At 37.9% G+C, this 21,085-nt stretch overlaps 2 protein-coding genes across 3 annotated transcripts in view; one reads left to right on the forward strand and one right to left on the reverse strand.

Moving 5' to 3' along the window:
* The first annotated feature begins 594 nt into the window (after positions 1 to 594).
* VPS37A (VPS37A, ESCRT-I subunit) lies at positions 595 to 20,461 on the forward strand. Its single transcript, XM_027676480.1, has 11 exons — positions 595 to 663; positions 1,513 to 1,627; positions 2,488 to 2,588; positions 4,051 to 4,267; positions 5,275 to 5,345; positions 7,366 to 7,493; positions 7,582 to 7,640; positions 7,732 to 7,800; positions 9,738 to 9,881; positions 10,584 to 10,664; positions 20,353 to 20,461. Exons 2-10 carry the CDS (start codon positions 1,583 to 1,585, stop codon positions 10,662 to 10,664), a joined length of 915 nt encoding a protein of 304 aa, XP_027532281.1. The 5' UTR covers positions 595 to 663; positions 1,513 to 1,582; the 3' UTR covers positions 20,353 to 20,461.
* MTMR7 (myotubularin related protein 7) overlaps positions 20,418 to 21,085 on the reverse strand; it is a 42,295-nt gene continuing 41,627 nt past the window's right edge. The window contains exon 14 of one of the 2 annotated variants that reach the window (XM_027676478.1): positions 20,418 to 20,809. In XM_027676478.1, coding sequence (XP_027532279.1) covers positions 20,450 to 20,809 — 360 coding nt within the window. In that variant the 3' untranslated portion in view covers positions 20,418 to 20,449. The remainder of the gene's footprint in view (positions 20,810 to 21,085) is intronic. The other variant, XM_027676479.1, reaches the window with a different exon arrangement.

The raw sequence follows: 21,085 nt of genomic DNA on the forward strand, positions 1-21,085 counted from the left end.
GATTTTGGTGTGTGGTGTAACACGGTAGAGTCGTTGATTTGAATTCTCTTGTGTTGAAGATACTTGATACTTTCTTCAAACAACTTGTGATTTCACAGGGCAAGAGCAGATACTGAGTTGTGTATGAGAGGAATAAGATCAGCCTGCAGAAAGCAAGGTTCATAACTAAGTTCATGTCTTACCCATTTGTTCCCCAAGCTCTGAAAGTTAGAGTCTTAAATTCTATGTCCAAATAATGCTTTAGAAGGACACAAAGCATTCCTAGCACTACTCTTAACACACATTTGCCTTAAATTAAGCCAGTAAGTTGGGATTGTTGTCAGAATAGCGAATACTGCGATTTCTCCTACTGTGTTTCCATTGCTTGTCATCCTGTATGAGGTTTATAACCTCCTATTTTTTGCTTTAATCTTAATATTCAGTATGGCATGCTGAAGCATATTAATTTATTCCAGCATTTTCAATTTTGTTCTTACGGGACTTTTCAAAACTAAACTAAGTACAAAGGTCTGAGGTCATGCTTGCTTTCTAAACTTTAAGCTGTTATATTGACCATGAATTGGATGCTAACCATTTCTTCTTTGACAGCATTGCAGAAATTCAGAAAGATGTGGAATATCGACTGCCATTCACTGTAAACAACTTGACAATTAATATTAACATGTAAGTAGAGTGAGATATGTCTATGCACACCTTGAAAATTAAAATTGTTCTCAAAAAAAAAAAAAAGTAGTAATAGAACATAAGTGGCTCCCAGCTAACTTTCAGGAACCTGGATTTGTATTAGTGTTGTAGTGATATGAGTGAAACTAGTCTTGTACAAGATGCAAATGCTCAGCTGAGAGCAAAAGTGTATTTTGCTGTGCTCAGCTCCTAAGATAGCTGCATGTTTTTAGATGAAGGTAACTAGGGGACAACACTTGAGGGTTTCTGACTTTGAATCCCTTACAACTGCAAATAAACTTGATTAGTAATTTACTGGTCTGCTGTAACTCCAAACTCTTACCCCAGTGAGGCTTCTGGATCTTAACTTAAGTGATTTATTTTAACATTTCCCGTTACTTTATTTTGGGGAGTGCTTTTGCTGTGGCAAATATTGATGGTATTCTGTCCACAAGTTTTTTATTACTTTTACCTGCTGACTTGGTCTGTTCTTACAGGTTACACTGCATTGTATTTATAGTAATGACATTTGTATTTGAAAATACTCTTGCTATGCTACAGCTTTTTCTTTGTCCACGGAGATATGTACTCCATTGCTATACTACAATTTTGCCCAGTAAATGCTCTCTTCAGTTCCATGGAAGTCTAGTATTCCATTCTGTTTGACTTCTAATTTTATAACTGAATAATCCTTTTGTGTGCTTTATTCACTGTATATTTCTCCATAACTCTTCGTGTAGAAAAGTAAGTTTATGTAATTAATAGTACTTTTTCTTTGCGTAATAAGCCTTCTTACACAAATTTTGTCATGGGATATAGCTGTAGTAACGATTATTCTTGTATTTGCAGCTTGCTTCCACCTCAGTTTCCTCAGGAAAAGCCAGTCATCAGTGTTTTCCCACCTGTGAGACATCATTTAATGGACAAGCAGGGAGTATATGTGACCGGTCCATTAATAAGTAATGTATGTATAATTTGTAGCTTCACATAGATGTACTGTTAATAGAAGTTTTAATACATGTCAGACTAGATTATTGATGATACTCCTTGTAAAAAAAGATTAGTACAGATCCTAATCTCTCTCAAATTGTGTTTTGGGGGCCTGAAAACAAAAATTCAGGTGTTCGGTATCCTACTGTTTATTTTTTTACTGTTGCTATTACTGAGTTGAGTATTCCATATATCTAAAACTATTTTAGTTATGGTGGCTTAGAAAGTTGCTATCAAATTTTTTTGTCGGTATCAATAGCACAGTTCTTGTTTCTTTACAGTGTATTCCAAATAAAGGAGAGGGATGCTTTAAGAGTGTTTTGTAACATAGTTCTTTCCAGCCTAATCCTATTAGAATAACGTCAGGGGTTTAGCTCGAATATTCAGGATTTTAATATGCTGTTCTTTCCCCTTTTCTTTGCCAACAAGGATGTGGTAGATTTTTGGGGTGGGGGAGAGGTTTTGACTCTTTCAGAAGGCAATTAATGCCTTTGTCCTTGAATCTTTTTTTTCCCCCCTCCTTTCGTTTCCCAAATGTAACTTGGTAACTAAGGTGGATTTCTTTTGGTTGTTCATCAGAAATGTTGCACTTCATTGACTCTCCCTTTATAATGGAATATACAAAAGACTTCTAGTTTCTATTCGATTCTGGGATGCTTTATCACTTTATTTGGAGCTTATGTGTACACAGTTTACAGTAGCTGATATGTTTGAAATAGCTTCCAGCACTGCTGTGTGGGTATAATAAACAGTTAAGTTCAGCACATTTTGGAGCTGTTCGATTGCAGACATAATTTTTCTTCTGCATTGGGTTTTGTTTTGTGCTTTTACCAGTTTACAATGCACTCAGATCTTGGAAAAATTATTCAAAGTTTACTGGATGAGTTTTGGAAGAATCCTCCAGTCCTGGCTCCTAGCTCAACATCATTTCCATAGTAAGTTATCTATAAACATGATGAATGGAACTATGTGTATTAACTTAACTTTTTAAAAAGAGACTAAACCAATTATTAGGAGGGCAGGGACAGGAATAATGTAATGGATATATTGGGAGAATTAGATTTCCCGTCCTTGCACAATTTCATGTGCATGCTCGATGACATGATTGTTTTGAGAAGAAACACAGAATTTCATTGGAGTTACTATATCAACTTGCTGATGTAACTTTATATCTGTTTTCTTGAAAAAGAATATTTAAGTTATCAGGTGAAATCTGGAATTTGCTGTAGATCGTGATTTGAGCAGTTGTGTTTTTTCATATTCTGTTCATAACCTCCCAAGCTTAGGGCAGTTTCCGTTGCACAACTGTGCAACATAAATTGTGCAATTTAAAGAATTGCATTAAATATGCAAAAGTGGTCTGAGGCATTCCAACTTTATCAGTACAACTATGGTTCTTGCGGCTCTCAGTGGACAGGCTGGAGAGTTGGGCTGATTCCAACGGGATGAAGTTCAACAAGGCCAAGTGCCGGGTCCTCCACTTTGGCCACAACAACCCCCTGCAGCGCTACAGGCTGGGGACAGAGCAGCTGGAAAGCAGCCAGGCAGAAAGGGATCTGGGAGTTTGGATTGACAGGAAGCTGAACATGAGCCAGCAGTGTGCCCAGGTGGCCAAGAAGGCCAATGGCATCCTGGCCTGTATCAGGAACAGTGTGGCCAACAGGTCCAGGGAAGTGATTCTTCCCTTGTGCTCAGCACTGGTGAGGCCACACCTTGAGTACTGTGTCCAGTTCTGGGCCCCTCAGTTCAGGAAGGATATTGAGGTGCTGGAGCAGGTCCAGAGAAGAGCAATGAGGCTGGTGAAGGGACGCGAACACAGGTCCTATGAGGAGAGGCTGACTGGATGTGGCACTTAGTGCCATGGTCTAGTAAGGACGGCGGTAGTGGATCAAGGGTTGGACTTGATGATCTCAGAGGTCCCTTCCAACCCGGCTGATTCTATGATACTAGGATTAGAGGCAGCTCTAATTCAGTTGTGAATTTAAAAAAAACCATTCCTGTTATTTAGAAGTAACTACATGCGTGTTGCCCAAACTGTTAAATGCTATACCATAAGTAAGAACTAATGTATGACATAAATATGTTTCTTACAAGTTCAGGATGGAAACAATTGAAATTTATGCTCTCGTAAATTTTTGTGAAGCAGTTTTCTTATAATTAAGAGCGTGTGTAATTGGCTGCTCTACAAGAATATAGTTTAATGGAATTCTATATTATATTGCAGTATAAGAGAAAAAGACTTATTACATTGGAAGTAACAGATAATGCAAAGTTTATGGTCATCTGAAAATTCAGTCATGTCTTTTATGTGGTCTAGTAATTATAATTCAAATGATAAGAAATGTGCTGTAAGCAGTTGGTTGCTCATGGTTATGGGGTTTTTTTGTTTGTTTTTAGCCTTTTCAACAAACCAGCTGGAATGCCTCCTTTTGCTCCTCAGGGGTTTCCATTTCTTCCTCCATACCCACCTCAAGAAACAAATAGAACAATGACAGCCATGCCTGTTGCTGAATCAGTTTCTTCAAGCTACACTACAGACAAGCCTGCTGCTCCCTCCTATGGCTTGATTGCTGATCTGCCACTACCTGTTCCCACAGCAGAAGCTGTGCTTCAGGTCTGTGTTCTGAGTTTTGCTGCTTAAGCTGTCAGACAATGAGTATGAGTTCCCTCAAGGGCACTCAGGGCATTGCCACAAAACTCAAGGAAGCAGTATGTGTAACTGCACTGCATTGTTTTGCTGGTGCTAGGAAAGCAAAACTGTTATTTTGCCTTTGACAAAGAGTTTTTTAGAACTTGAAGTTGAAGCAACAAGTTTGTCTTTCTGAGTTTCAGTGAAACTAGTGTTACGCTAAATATCTTTGAATATAGAGGGTTGGGGTTTTTTTGGAGCTGCACTTTCCCATAGTGCAGCTGTAACTGTTTCTCCAACCATGAAAAATGGTTTTTATTTTTTTTCCTGCCAAGAACCGGTCAGATGAGGACAATATGCAATCTTAAGCCTCTGTATGTAGAGTTTTGTTTTGTATGTGTATATCAAACTCCTTCTCTCTGATTAACTCTGGAAGGAATTTTTTTTAATGTCCTCTAAAAACTTTATATGTAAATATTTAGTCTTTAATAAAATCTTGTCTTTAGAAAAAAAAGTTTTCTTAATCTTTGAAGACACTTTTCTGGCTTTGTGAAACTCAAAGTTTCTACATTCTATGAAGACAAAGGCTTTTTCCTTGTCTGAAACCTTTTTTTCTGAGGGATTATAGCTTTAAAAACCGTATGAAAGAGATCAAAATGTCAATCTCTTTCTTTGTTCTCACTTCTCTGAGTTGTACTCACCTGTATTTCCTTGGTCACCCAACTGTTTTCAAATGAAGGACATGGCAAGACAGAATTATTTGCCTCCAAAACTGGCTCATCTTTTGTGACATGCCTCCCCAAACATCCCCAAGCATTTTGTTGCCATTGTTGAGTTGTCTTCTGCTCAGAGACTAGTACTACTGCTTCTTACCACTTTTTCTGCTTTTCTTCTTGCTGGCAAATATTCATCTCCAGTTTTGGATTAAGCAGGTTAAATATCAAGAAATTACTCTTCAAAAATCTACTAAGCATTTCTGAACTTACATTTAGGTTGGCCAGAATGGTTTTACTTACAAGATGCCTGATGTTCCTGATACCTTTCCAGAACTCTCAGAACTAAGGTAAATTTTCAGAAGGTAGTTAAACTTTCCACAGTTATTAAAAGGCAGTTACTGCTGGTCTGTGTCTGATTTTTGTCAGAAGTCTGTACACATTACTGAGATTTTTACAAAAATTACGAATAGGAGAACTGCCACGTACCAAAATTGTGGAGTCAGAAAGTAAGCCAGCCTTGTGTTCAAATGTGCTGCTTGCTTAGGGGTTTCTAATCTATTTGATTCTTTCAATCTAATCTTCTTGATTCAACACCAGGAAAAAGAGCATTTATTTTTATTTTTCCCAACAATCAGTGTTCTGCTGTTTTCTGAAGCCTTGCTAGGGATTTAATTTCTATTAATACAATAAGAATAACTTTTGAAGGAGGAAATGGGACAGCTTTAGGCTGGTTCACAAATTACATTCTCTTAAAGTCAAAAGGACTGTAGTGCAGGGTAGCAGTGGACTGTTTTGTGAGCAGCTCAGCATGTGCAGGGTGGGCTGGGTTAGACAAATCCAGGTGGTAACTGTGCTAGGTGTCCCAGTGCAAATCACTTCTACATCTGAGTACTTTATATACATATTGCACAAATACTTTCATCATCTCGTCACAATTCAAACAAATTTTATTAGCAATTGTTCCCTGCACTTTGCTCAGATTTAACGAGACAGCCTTTTAGATCAGTTATCTGGGATAGAATAGATTACAAATTGGCTATTAATTCTGAGGGTCTTAGGAGATTTGTTTCCTTGGGATCTCATATCTTTATAATGGTGTCATAGTTAAGCGATTGAAAACTGTCCTTTCAAAAAGGAGAAGACCTTTAGCAAGAAGGACTTCTGGGGTGTTTTTTTTTTTTTCCTTTGACACCTTCCAAAGGTTTAATTTAGCTAAATCAGCTGTAAGTTCTAGCAGTATCCTTATTACATAGCAGCAAGTTAGCAGTTTTGCAGGAAGTCTAATTTGTTTGTTTAAACAAAATATTCTAATCAAGCCTGATCCTTTCAAGAAGACTGGATTAAAATTCCATGATTTTTCTGGTGATAGTTGAGTTAAATGACAAATGGTATTGTAGCTGTTCTGAATAGCTGTATTGTGTGTAGGTGGCAAGGTTTTGGTAGCTGGGGGGCTTTTTGGATGGCCTTTGTGAGAGGGGTCAGGGGCTGCCCCTGTGCCAGGCTGGCTTGGCAGCAAATCCACTGCAAAACAGTGGCCCATGGAGAGGACTATGGTGGGGCAGATACCCACACTGCAGTCCGTGGAGGACCCCACACTGGAGCAGGCAGGTATGCCCTGAAGGAAACTGCAGACATGGATAGCCCAAACTAGAGTAGTCTCCCCTGCCAGGGAGTGATGGCAATCTGTGGAGAGGAACCTATACTGGAGTGGGGCAAAGGTGTGAGGACAAAGGAGCAGCAGAGATGAATTGTATGGACTGACTGCTACCTTTGCAATTCCTTCCCCGCCTCAAGGAGTAGAGGGCAGTGGGAGGTAGAGGATTTGGGAATGAAGGAAGGAAGCTGAGCCTGGGGTAAAAGGGAGCAAGGTGTTTTAGTTTTTGTCTTTCTCACTCACCATCTAACTCCTATTGTAATTGACAGTAAATTCAGTTAAATTTTTCCTAGTGCGTTTTGCATGTGATTGTAATTGGTAAGTGATCTCACTGTCTTTATCTCAACCGTCGAGCTTTTCCTTTATATACTGTTGAGGAGGGGGAGAGAGGAGTAGAGAGCAGCTGGGTGGGCATCTGGTAGCTGGGCACGGTCAACCCACTATTGGGGTTAATGCACTAAAGTGCATTAAAAAGCACTTTATAGGAAGTAAGCCTTGAAATGGGTGATACTTTTTAACATGCTACTTTTTAAGCTTACTTTTGCATATAGTAGAGCCCACAATCCAGGAGAAAGGGGAAAAAGAAGTTGTACTCAAGTGTCACCTGTCTGTAAAATCCCCAAAAATGCCTCAAAGTTTTGGCACAGGTGAGTTACTGTGCATGTGGTGTTTGCTGTTAGATTTAAATCTACTCCTGTTCTGTTTGAATATAGCATATCGCAGCTGACCAGTATGAACGAGCAAGAGGAGGTATTACTGGAACAATTTGTGGCCCTACCACAACTGAAGCAAGTCATTACTGATAGAGATGAGTTAGTGAAAAGCATCGAAGAGCTGGCAAGTAAGGTGTCAAAATGTTATCATCTGTGGCTGTGTGCTGTGAACTGAATCCTTTAAAAAAAAGTAGTAATAGTGATTTTATTTTACAGAAAAAAACTTGTTGCTGGAGCCTAGTCTTGAGGCAAAAAGACAGACAGTGTTGGATAAAGTAAGTGAGCAATAAAATCTTTTTCAGAAATATTAGGAATAATATTTGGTGGTTTTCAAGGGGAAAATGTTCTTTTTCTTTTTCCTTCCAGTATGAACAACTTACACAGATGAAAGCAGCCTTTGAAAAAAAGATGCAAAGACAGCACGAACTTAGTGAGGTATAATTTCTGTGTTATCCTTTAAGAATACTTCAATAAAATGGAAGTTTTGATTTGTATCTTTAACCATTAAGAATATTCTTCTGGTTAATCTAATTTTGTATGAAATAGATTCATATAAAGTATGAAAAAAATGGGATGGTGTACCAAACAGGTTAAAAGCAAAAGAGGGGTTTCTTTGGTTGGGTTTTTGTTTTTTAATGCTATGATAGAAGCAAAGTCGGAAGAAGAGAGCGATGTGCATCTAGAGCTGTTAAATACAATCCTGGACCAAACCAGTTTTAAGAATAGAATGATCTCTAAAGAAGGCTTGTTTAATTAATGGTACTCATTTAACATAGTAAGCTTGTAAAACTGTACCAGGTGAAAATGGTCAAAATGATGACTTTATAAATTAAATTCTGTGATTCACTAGGTGTACTTACTTTGGGCAACATGTTGGATAATGCTGTCAAACGTTGCACATTCAAAAGCACAAACTGGGTAAAGTTATTACTTCAGAAAGTAATTCAAAGAAGGAAGACAATTTCTTGGTATGTTTACCAGGCTATGCGTTAGAAGATGTAACTTCTCACAAACCAGTTCCTGCACTGAAATTATTTGCTAGACTTGTCACCTGAGAATACAACAGTCCGTCAAATTAGCACGCATAGTACCTGAATTTCAGAATGTCCCCAAAGTAACAAAATACAAAATAACAATGAAAAAGTTGCATGACAGCAAACTGAATGATTTCATATATGATCTAAAAGTATTAAGTGTTTCCTCACTGGAAAATCAGAGTAGTCTGACTCCTAATGCCTCCTTTCCGTGTGATGCAAGTTGTCTTTAAAGTGGATGTAGGTAGTTGACATTGAGAAACTTATTTCTGTAAGAAACCACTTAAGAACAGGACATAATATCCCACTTTTGCATTACCTTTTCTTTTTTCTAAGTTAGATTCGATAATTCAATTTAATGATGGTTAGGAGGCTGAGAGCTGGAGAGTTGCAACTGAATTTTTCTGCTTTTTTCCCATATATGCTATATCTTCATGTATTGATGTTTGCTGTGCTCTACCTGGTATCTCCTATTCTCTGTCCTTCAAAGTTCCAGACAAGTCTTTTTACTTGTACTGTGAGTGAATTTTGTCATCTTTTATTGAAGCGGAATCTCCTTACCTGGTACAAGATTAATTAAACAGGAAATTTCTGATTGAAGTTTTACAGTACTTAAGTAAAATATTTTTCATGCAGTAGATGGAAGGGTAGGCCAAGCACCTAAAATGTATAAATATCTTAATTTTGCAGTTTTGTCTCCGCACAGACTCCTACTGGATGTGAATCATGTTCTAATTAACTGCTCAAGCATATTAGAGGAAAAATAATGAAATTGTATGCAGTAAACAGAAATAAGATTTGAGGTTTATAAGAACAGAAAAACGAGTATACTGGTTTAGATTAGCAGCCCATCTAATTCTTGAGTAGGTGCTTTTTGCTTTCCTGTCTTCCTCTCCACAGTCATTTCAAGGGTGTTTAAAGCTGAACAGTAAGTGCTTTTTTACCTTTTTATACTTCTCAGATTCACAACTGAGTTTCAAAAGTAGACCCTATTTATTGAAGACACTTGAAACGCTAGTTCTACTGAAAAATCATGCACTCGAGAATCTGTCAGATTTCCAAGCTGGATGCTTTCTACAGTGTAGGGTAAAAGTTGAAAAGCTTTATACATTTGTGAGAATGACTGTGTATCAAGACCTAAACTAGCAACGCTTTTCTCACATTGAATCCTTTCTAGTTTAACAAGCTGTACTGTTTCTTGGAGATGAAGCTTCATCTGGTCACTTTGGCTTTTATGTAATAATAATGCTTTATCCACATATTCCATATTTATATAGTCTTGAAAATATAAGTTGGGATGGACAGTTTAATATTACATAGGACTTTTTATTTTCTTAGAGTTGCAGTCCAAGTGCTCTGCAAGCCAGACTTAAAGTAGCTGCCCATGAAGCTGAAGAGGAGTCTGACACTATTGCAGAAGACTTCTTGGAAGGCAAAACAGAAATAGATGACTTTCTTAGTAGTTTCATGGAAAAGAGAACGGTATGTAATATACAAATACTTCTCATCTGAGATATGTACAACACATAAATAAATTTAGGACTTTGAGTTTGAGCAGTCCTGTGGTACAGAACAGGGCTGTAGTGAGCTTTGACAGAAGAAAAAATTATCCTTAACTGGCTTCAGTGTATTTAGAGTATAATCTACATTCTGAAGGCACGTATTTTTAAGACAGGAGTGCAAAGGTCTCCTGCATTAGACCTTATTGGTGTATTGTTGCAAATATTTTTGTGCCACTTTCTTGAATATCATATACAGATACAGGGAAGATAGCCACATGGTAAATTTCAAATTTGGAAGGTCGACATAAAATGACATGTTGTATTAAACAACATTAATGTTTAATTTATTAAACTTATTACACTAATTATTTTGTTGATGGCTATCACCAAATAAGTAACTGAGGTTCAAAAAACAACATTCTTGCTTGTGCTGTAACAGAAGCAACTTAGCAGGCAGTTTACCTTTCTTTAAAGATGCCTAATAAGTGCATTTCATAACACTGCAAACAATCCTCTTGTAAGCAGTATAGACCATTGTTCAGCCTGAACAATGAAGGGAGGTAGGTCAGAGAGCTTTTCTTTTTTTAAGAAGTCTGCAAAGTAGCTAAATAATTAAAGAGAAACTGGTATGCGTTATAAAAAATTGCGTTCAGAATTCAGTCTTGTACTTCTTGTTTTGTAGCTGTGCCACTGCAGACGAGCCAAAGAGGAAAAACTTCAACAGGCAATAGCAATGCACAGCCAATTTCATGCACCGCTATAGGTAAACTTTTTTTTAAACAATTTACCATAAGGTTCCACCCTGTGTAACTGCAAATGGATTTGTTACAGTGCTTAGTGTTCTAATGATGCTATGGAAATCAAGTGTGTACTAGATCTGTTGTTATTTGTATTTAAAACATAACTTCTGGAGGAGTTAAAATATCTAATTATGGATATTTGTCTTTACAGACTTCCTGCAAACTACACCTGCCAAGAGAACGAATGAAAAACCCAATAAAGCACACTTTTTAATAATTATTATTTGCAAATAAGCATTTCACCTTATATGGTTGTATTTATAGAAGAGATTGTATACAAAGTTGGAATGGTTTTTGTACAAATTAGAATGTCTCTTTATATTCTCATTGTACTCAAGAATCCTTCTATTGCAATCTTTGCATTAATTTCTTGTATTTATTGTTGATAGTTCTTATTATATTTAAGTTCCCTGCTGCTATACTCCATTCTTCAGAAATTAAATATCTAAACATGTAATTTTGACTAGCTTTTTACATTTTTATAAAAACTTAGTTCATATCTTTTGTATTCTGAACTTTAAACATAGATTTGGTTTGATCTGTGGAAGACTCTGAGATAAGTGTTGATAGGGCTTTGGAAACTGAAGAAGTTCTTAATTGAGATGGTCAGTGGATTCACAAGCTGTCTTTTCTTGAAGCCAAAATACTGAAGAACAAGTTTTTTACTTCCAAATAATACTAGAAAACTAAGTGTAGCTTATATTGTGTTTTGGATAAATAGATTGGAATTGAGCAAAGAATGTGTTGGAACAAATTATACTGGAATCAAAATAGAATAAATGATCTCTGCTTAGATTTTGTATGTTGGTTAGTAGCATTGATGCACTGATTTCAGGAGTGGCTTGGTATCTACCACTATAATTAAACACAATTTTCATCTGACAATTTCATTTTCATATTTTTTTTTTGTACTTAAAGGATTAATAATCAGGTCACCTCCCAGTTTCTGTTCTATGCAATATGAATATGTTCATCATGTGAGGAACTCAGAAGCATGTTACAAAAACTATCTTTGAAGTTCTGTGGGAAATAGTTATTTTTTCCTAATTTGAAAAAAGAAAGAAACTAATGTGGTTGGAGTTACATTGTGTGCTATGTCAAGGCAAGGGATAGAATTTGGAAGTGAGATTTAATTCTGCCCACTGACTCTTGCATCTGGTAAGCTGACTTTTTTAGGATGTGGGTATATCTGGTGAGAATTGATAGGACCAAATGATGATACTTGGGTGTCTGAAAAAAATCAACACTTTATAAGTGCCATGGTTAAGCAATAATTTTAGAATATCTTTTTCCAAAAAACGAGCTGCTTGTATATTGACATAGCACTTCTGCTAATGTGCTGAGTAAAGCCCTGGTAAGAAATGAGATCATGTAGGTTTCCAAATGGTTCTGGACTTTTGTATCTGAGTAGCATGATTTCTGCAGCTCTGGAGAAGAGTTAGATTTAAGTCATCACTGTCACCTTCTTGGCAAACTCTCATCTATTTTTGTGCTGGATGTATAAGTTGTTTCTGTACAGGGCTGGTTTTTTATTGTTGTTTCTTCCTTGTAAGCAGAGAAAGGAACAGATGACCAGACATCTGGTGCTCTTGCTGTATTGGGCTAGTATCTTCTTTATATGTTTTATAATGGCATGGAATTACAGGCTTCTGTTCTCATCTGCCTCCTCATGTTGAATGTTGTGTCATGTATTGTGATGCTCTACTACCACTGAACTCTTTAGCCAGGTCACCTTCAGGGGATTTGCTTACCAAACTAGTACAAGTTCTGAACACTTCAGCTTTTCCTCTTATGTTACTTTAGCAAACACTTTCAAACTCTTTTCAGTACTAGCCGTGTAGTTCAAGACTCAGCAATTCAGTACATTACACAACAACTGGTTAAAAATGAATTGGATATTTGTCCCCACTCTGGGAGAAACTCTTAAGGCCATACAGCAGGTGAAAACTGGCAAGGCAGCTGGGATTGATGGAATTCCACCTGAAGTCTGGAAGCATGAAGGCCAAGCAATCCATGCTATATGTCACGAATTCGTGGTGCGCTGCTGGGAACTAGGCGAACTACCATCAAACCTTCGTGTCGCAGTCATCATCACCTTGTATAAGAAGAAAGGAGATAAATCAGACTGTTCAAATTACCGTGGTATTACTCTGCTCTCCATCGCTGGTAAAATCCTTGCAAGAATACTTTTGAACAGACTAATACCCGCTATAGCAGAAGAACTTCTACCTGAAAGCCAATGTGGTTTCAGAGCCAACAGGAGCACCACAGACATGGTGTTTGTTCTCAGACAACTGCAAGAGAAGTGTAGGGAAGAACAAAGGACTCTATGTAACCTTTGTTGATCTCACCAAAGTTTTTGATACTGTGAGCAGAAAAGGTCTGTGGCAGATTTTGGAACGTTCAGCATGTCCCCCCAAGTTCCTTAAAATGATCATCTCACTTCATGAGGATCCGTGCAGCCAAGTCAGACATGCTGATGTACTGTCCAAACCCTGTCAAATAGCCAGTGGTGTGAAACAAGGCTGTGTTCTCACACCAACCCTATTCACAGTCTTTTTCAGCATGATGCTCCAAAGGGCCACGGTAGACCTCGACGAAGAAAATGGTATCTACATCTGATATCATACCGATGGAAGCTATTCAACCTAAGGCGACTGAAGGCCCATACTAAGACCTTAAACCATCTTGTCTGGAAGCTGCTTTACACTGACGCCCACACAGAAGGAGCTCTGCAGCATTTAACATCCTGCTTTGCAGACGCTGCTGAGCTTTTGGGGCTGGAAGTCAGCTTGAAGAAGACAGAAGTTTTTTATCAACCTGCACTTCATCCCCATATCACCACTGGCGAATCAGAGCTCAAATCAGTCCAGCAGTTTAATTACCTGGGAAGCATCATTTCCTCGGACGGTAAGATTGACAGAGAGATAGACAACAGGTTAGCAAAGGCATACAGAGCTTTCAGAAAACTCCACAAAAGAGTTTGGCAAAACAAACACCTGAAGAAAAGTATAAAGATCAGTGTTTACAGAGCTATAGTGCTGTCTACTCTTTTATATGGGTCTGAATCATGGGTCATCTACCGCCACCACTTGCAACTCTTAGAATGCTTCCATCAACGCTGTCTCTGTACAATCCTAAACATCCACTGGTCAGATTATGTGACTAATATGTCTGTTCTAGAACAAGCAGCAGTTATGAGTATTGAGGCCATGTTGCTGAGAACACAGCTGCACTGGGTGGGGCACATCTCAGGGATGAAGGACCACCGCCTCCCTAAGATCGTGCTCTATGGTGAACTTGCCACCGGCTGCCGCAAGAGAGGAGCCCCGAAGAGGAGATACAAGGACTCCCTGAAACAATGTCTCGGCCATATTGATCAACATAACTGGTCTACTCTGGCCTCCAATTGGGAGGTCTGGAGACACACTATCTATAATGCTGCTGCTTTTGAGAATGCACGCAGGATCACTCTCGAGGAGAAGAGACAACGTAGAAAGAACCATGTCTTGTTGATACCACCTAAGGAGTCTTTCTGCTGTGCCTTTTGCAACTGGACTTGTCTATCTTGCACTGGCCTTTTTAGCCACCAGGGTGCTTGTAGCAAGTGTGGGTAGAGTCCTTCCCAAATCTTCGTTCGCGAAGCATAGCCATGATGACTTTAGCAAACTTACAAATTCAAAACTTCATGGAGTCTTTCTGGTGGTAGTGGAGTAGAGTCTAGAAGAAATTGTCACTGTTCAATGCAAGTTCAATGTTTGTTGTTTGGGGATATAAGAATTTAAGATCTCCTCTTTTCTCCCTTTCTATTCTCTCATATTATTGTTCCTATTTGGATTTTTTTCCCTTATTTTTAAGTCTCTTTGCAGACACAAACCCATCCTCTAGAAAAGAAGCACAAAAATCTCTGTATTCAACAATGATGTATGTCGGGTTAGCTGCAGGAATCCCATCACATCCAAGAAAAGCCAGCCTGTTTCTGGCTTTTCTGGCTTTAAAGGACAAGCTGATGTGGGTTTGTATTTTCTCCTTGAGGTTTGGGTTTTTTTCTTATCTTTAGTCCTACACTGGTTGCACCTTCACCAAAAGACTTAGTAGAACAGTGATAACACTGTCAAGAGTTAGGGTTTTTTGCTTCTAGCATGCTGGTAGCTCACTGTTGAGTGCATTCCTTACATTATTTTACCAAAATATGGAGTGTAGGTGTAAATCCAGCTTTAAACAATTCCCTGTCATCATCATGGCTACGCTTCGCGAACGAAGATTTGGGAAAACAATTCCCTGTAAAGTGTAAGAGAATGGCAGCTGCTGTTAGATGCATATTCTGAAGGCTTCTGAAATGTGTCAAGCGAACTTTTAAGCAATCTGGAATAACAGGCTACATACAGTAACTTGTGTCTTGGGAACCTTGCACTGTGTCATCCTCAGGTGTTCTGCCAAGTGGGAAAGAGAACTCAGTGAGCAAGAAATAAGAGTAAGGAAGTGGCTTGTCTCTGATGTTGCAGTAGTTTTGGGGGGGAAGTACATTCTGTATTGTAACTGCTAATTGAGCCTGGGGTTTGCCTAATTTCAATACCTGATCTTGCAGCTAAATCACAGGAGACCACAGAATGGGTAAGGTTGGAAGGGACCACAGTGGGTTATCTGGTCAAACTTCCCTGCTCAAGGAAGGACATCCTAGAGCACATGGTACAGGATTGCATCCAGACAGTTCTTGAGTATCTTCACTGAGGGAGACTCCACAACCTCTCTGGTCAATCTCTTCAGTGCTTGGTCACCTGCACAGTAAAGAAGTTCTTCCTCATATTTAGTTGGAGCTTCCTGTGCATCAGTTTCTCCCCGCTGCCTCTTGTCCTATTGCTTGGCACCACCAAGCCTGGATCCATCCTTTTGATGCCCTCCCTTCAGATACTTACAGACATTGATGAGGTCCCCTCTCAGTCGTCTATTCTGAAGGCTGAACGGGCCCAGCTCCCTCAGCCTATATTCATCACTGAGGTGCTCCAGTCCCCTCATTATCTTTGTTGCCCTCTGCTGGACCCTCTTCAGGAGCTCCATGTCTCTCTTGTACTGAGGAGCCCAGAAATACTCTTCCCAGGTGGAGGACTCTTTATTTGCTTTTGTTGAATTTCAGAAGGTCTCTCTGCCCATCTCTCCAACCTGTTGAGGTCCTTCTGAAGGGCTGTACAACACTCTGGAGTATTTGCCACTCCTCCCAGCTTTGTGTCATCAGCAAACTTGCTGAGGAGGCATCTGCTGTGCTAGGCACCACTGCAAGCAAGAGACTATTATGGTAAAGTCAGTTCTAAGCAGTATGTACTATAGTTCTGTTTGCTCTGTACATACTCCTGCAGTTTTGCTGCTTTGGACCTGGACCAAATGTATAAGTTAGAAATCTTACAGTTTTATTCATGTCCAAATTCTTACTACTCCCTTCAAAGACTAGCATAAATCTTTCCAAAAGAGAGATTTAAGAGACCTTCAGGTCAAACTGAATTAAAACTCTGACAACAAAGTTATCAGCCATAATTGTGTCATTATTCTGAACAGTAAATGCTGTAATGTGTTAAACTTACAAATAAAGACTTTGGGATTTTAATATATCTTGTAATCATCTAACTTACGGATAGAGTCAGGCATTTGACATTGCAGGACTTCTTGAGTGGATACAGAATTATGTTGGAAATGGATGCAGTAAGCTACTCAAGGAGAAACTTAATATCTTCATGTGAGCTTTTCATGTTTAACTCTTTCAATAGCAGTAATTCTTGGAGCCACCTTCACTGAAACAGACTTTGAAAACCTATACTGGATCTCTGGCTTTTCTAAGCACCTTGTTTTGGTCAGATACCTTGTAGACATCATACTTATAGTAATAAGCTATGAAGAAAACTTGTATATCAATAATAAGGAAATACTTTAACTAAAATAACTGTGTTCTTTAGTTTCCACAAAGGGAATAAATTCATCCAAAAAACCTTGGCAACTAGCAGACTTAAAAAAGTGAGTCCTTGCCTGAACTCAGTCACAATTCTGGTGGACCTCTAAGGTTTCATTAGCTTCTTTCCAGAGTAATTTATATTAAAAGACCACTACATTTTATTTTAAGATTTAGCACGATTTGATTTGCTGGTTTCAGGTGCTCTACTGGCAATTTAAATATGACAGGTAAAGTTAAATGCTTATTTTACCTTCTTATTGCCCCACTCTGCCATGTTTCTGGCCTCTCTGAATTCAGGGTTTGCAATATGCTTGTCTCTAGATCTTTGGTAGATTTTTCATGAGTCTTAGTACTGTGATAAGTTGACCCACCACATATTTCTCCCTTCCCAAATGAACTGTCAGTGACTTTCCTGTCTTTGGAGGATTTTTCAATCACTGTGGTGTTTACCTGTCTCTCCACTACAGAGCATAAGGGTGACCAACCAACCTAAAAGCTGCACTCAGCCTTCACCCTGCACCCAGAAACAGCCCCTGACCTTGACTATGTTTGTGATCTACTTGAGAACTCTGTGTGCAGATCAGGGCAACATCCACATAAAAGCATTGAGTTAGCTAGTCAACAGTGATGACATGCTTATCTTCATTGCAAAATCTATCTCTTAGTTGTTGCTGGGGCTTAATTGTTATTAGTTTGTGTCATTAAACATATTCTATCCTATGTGAACCTGTGCTCTGGCTTGCCCCATCTTCCAAGAATGTGGTTCCCTGCCTTACTTGCTGATTTTACAAAGAGCTTTCCTTCCCTGCCTCCCTCCTTTTACTTATTTTCTTTTTCTCTTCTTACTTCTAATGATATAATTTTTTCTGAGTTGTGCCCTCCAACTTTTTAATTCTATTTCTCAGATTTTTAGAATCCATTTGCAGTTTATCACCTTATTCTCTCTTGCACAGAGCTACCAATAAAAGCAGCTAGTGAATAGGTTTTCCTTCTGTGCTTCAGATGGTGATCTTCTGTAGAGAAGGCTCCAGCTGTTTGATCCCATTCCCTTCAGTGTCCTTTAGGGGCACATTTTCATACTAAAGACCAGCCTGAACCTAGAGAGGCCTTTTCAGCAGTTTAGCTATGTTCATCTGTGTCATATTTCAAATTACAGTGGGCTTATGCCAAATTTGCAAAGGTTTGCAGCACAAGGCTACAAGAAATCAGTGTAGTTCATTGTATGGTTTTCTCAATCTTTTTTGGTTTGTATTTCCTAAAAAAAATAAATACAGGGCTGTAACATGCTTCCATATTATTAACACAATTGTTGAGAGTCTTGGTTTTCTTAGTTATCAGTTGTAGATTTCTCCACAGCTTAAAACTACTGGATTAAAGTATCAAAGTAGGGAAGATAGAAAAATCCCCTGTTCTTAGTGGCAAAGTGACTCTTGAGTAAATGAAAAACTACAGCACAAAAATCAGGATAGCAAACCTTTCTTTCACTTACTGGTGTGAAATAAAATTAACTTACACCTAAGTGTTTATTTGAAAGTGTTTCTCATTAACCTGATAATGCCACAAATACATGCAGTACAGTGAAAACAGTAGCAGCTAATGCAAAATTTCAAAGGCTGAAAGACACATCACAGAGGGCTGCTAAGTGAAGGCTTGATAAAGAAAAGGTTAATATGTTAATATTTTAGTTGTAAAGCTAGTTACAAGGAGTTGCATAAGCGACACAAAGACAGTGCTTTGAATTTGCATATCTTGCTGTTCTGCATTTATTTCTAGAGATGTCTAATAGGACACAATATCATATATAATTTTATATTTTAAAGATGTGCAATAACATTGCCCATTTTCAAACTCATTTTTAGGTAGAATATTTGTGTGTTTTGTTTTCGTTTCTGACTTTGCAGCATATTTCTTTAGTTTGAGAAAATGCATTCAAAGTCTCTAATAACATAAATTTTCCAGGCTATGTTCAAAATACAAAACATATTTAAAAGTGCAATTAAAATCAGGGATTTCATTTATTAAAAATTCATAAAGATTAAAAACAGAAGGCTAGATTCTCAACAGAGTATACCTTAGAGTTGTATTTATTTGAATTGAGCTATAGGGATTTATCAAATTGAGGATCTGGCCTTTCCACTATAACATTAAGATAAACCTTGCTGTTAGGAATTATTTGTTCAAAGACAGCAGCTCCCTTAGGAGGATATTAATAATACTGAGGTTTACATACTCACTTTTAATAATGTAAGTTCACAGAACAGAATGAAAACCATTTCATAAATGTAATAAAATCTAACAATTCTAAATTGAAGCATATTTATATAACTCTGTCTGTAAGTCTGTATTTGGAGGAGTAATGTGAAATGCAATCAAAGTAAACTTACATTACTACTACTTTGCTTTACTAGAGTTCAATACCACATTGTCTCCAAGCAGGTAAGAGCAGTCATGAGAACTATATTTTTAACTGCTTGCTTTAACTAATATTTAAAAATAAAAAAGAAACTTGGAAGAATTGCAGCCTAATTTGGCCACCAAATTTTAAACATTTTTCACTTGTTTACTTCTGTACTGATGATTATGAAAACTATTACTCCCATTCTTAAAAATATGATAACAAGATTAAACTTCCTGGTAAATGTTGAAGCAGTTCTTAAATTAGTATTGCCATGCTCTTCAGTTTGGCAAATACTAAAAGGGAAATTTTGTGTGAAGACAGAAAAACTGGTTGCTAATGGTTAGTTTATTTTGAACAACAGAATTTGGAAGGAATATTCTTTATAACAGTTCCTTTATGGGCGTAACCTTCCTTTACTTAGGAATTCAAAGTGATGCTTTCATAAGTGATTTTTGTAAGTGATTTTATATTCTCTATCCTCTGCACTGTATATGTACCTCACTCGACTCAAATAAAACATTTTCAAGTAGGAATCAGAATAGCCTGGAGAATTTGGGATTTTACTACCTTTAAAATTTTAGGTAGGTGGTTTGGAACTAGGGTAAGATAGAAACAAACTTGAGAACTAAACATAAAGAGGCTAGAGTAAACTGCCTAATGTACCTTTTGTTATAAAGGGATGCTTTAGCACAAAGGCTGTGTGAATATTATTATATTCCTTTGAAGTTTTGGTCACAGAAACTACTGAACTTTCAACATTGCCTGAGAACCAAGTAGAAATGGGATGCATTCACATGCAGCAGCAGAAACTGCTTACTAAAGGATTTTTTTATCAGGATCAAAGCTTCATTTGTCCCCTTAGCCAACATGTCCATTTGTTAGTTCTACTTTGCTGTAAAGAATTCTAGTAGGAGGATATGCAAAATAATTGTTTGAATTCAAAATTTAACACCTCTTATGAAAAAAAATATACATAATATGTCTGAAGGCAGAAGAACTCTACAAAAATAAGTTTTGACAGCTTCACCAGTAAGGCTAACACTAATGCATCTTCAACCTTGTGTAAGAGAGTACTTTGGAATTTCACCTTTGGAGAAGAACTATTATCTTGTACAATAAATAATTATGGAAATGTACAAAGTAAGGAATAATTATGTACAGCATTGATAAAACAAATATCACATTAGCTTAACTAAATATAACAGCAGATATTACCTTTTTTAGCATTATGTCTTAAAATTAATGAGCTTGTTCTGCTTAGATCTTTACTTACACAATTGCACAGTTCCCTTTCTTTGGATTATTTCTTTAGGCTACAGACCACTTCCATTCTTCATCTGATGAAAAGATGTCATTTCAGACTGTGTAAGACTCAACTTCATCTGGATCCTTGCTGCCGTGAAGGTGTTTCAGCCTGCCAGAAATACGGCCTCATCAGAGTCCTTGCCACTGTCTTCACTAGGCAAGCAGCCACCCCCACTTGGGGACCTACAGCTTAAGTCCTCCACGCCAGACTCCTGATCACTGTTGGCTGAGAGGTCAGGATCAGAACTTTTCAGGTTGTCCTGTGTCAAAATCAGGGCAGAATCTTCTTCATCCCCTTGTGAAGGACTCCGGGATGGGAATGACTTCAGATCGTTGCTATACTCCTGGGGAGTGTTAGCTAAGCTATTGTTGGAAGTAGACAGCCTTAACTGTTTGCTTCGGTCTTGTTGCTTACTCTTGACTTTATTATCACCTAATTGTGATTTCTGAAGATTCGCTAATCGCTGAAATAAAGGAAACAGTATTACATGCACACATTTAGGGCCAGTAATCCTCTTCTACATCTTTGCCTTTTTTTTTTTAAATATAAGTTCAGAGCCCAACCCAACCAGCACCCTTTAAAACTGTCTGTGGAGTATGAGAAGTGCACAGTTTCTCACAAACCAATGCTGACTTACAGCAGCCTCCTGAGCTACAATTCCTTCTGAGTTGCAGAAGGATTAAACTCACTTTCAGTAGTACTTGTGCACCAACACAGGTAAAATTTCATCCTTTAAGAA

This window comes from Neopelma chrysocephalum, unplaced genomic scaffold, assembly GCF_003984885.1.
Source record: "Neopelma chrysocephalum unplaced genomic scaffold, ASM398488v2 Primary Assembly neopelma1_42, whole genome shotgun sequence".
NCBI classification, from domain to species: Eukaryota; Metazoa; Chordata; class Aves; order Passeriformes; family Pipridae; genus Neopelma; species Neopelma chrysocephalum.

Coding starts and splice junctions, on each gene's coding strand:
- VPS37A (XM_027676480.1), top strand. CDS start 1,583: ATGGACAAGCAGGGAGTATATGTGACCGGTCCATTAATAAGTAAT. Junction 2,589..4,050: donor AGCTCAACATCATTTCCATA/GTAAGTTATCTA, acceptor GTTTGTTTTTAG/CCTTTTCAACAAACCAGCTG. Junction 9,882..10,583: donor GTTTCATGGAAAAGAGAACG/GTATGTAATATA, acceptor CTTGTTTTGTAG/CTGTGCCACTGCAGACGAGC.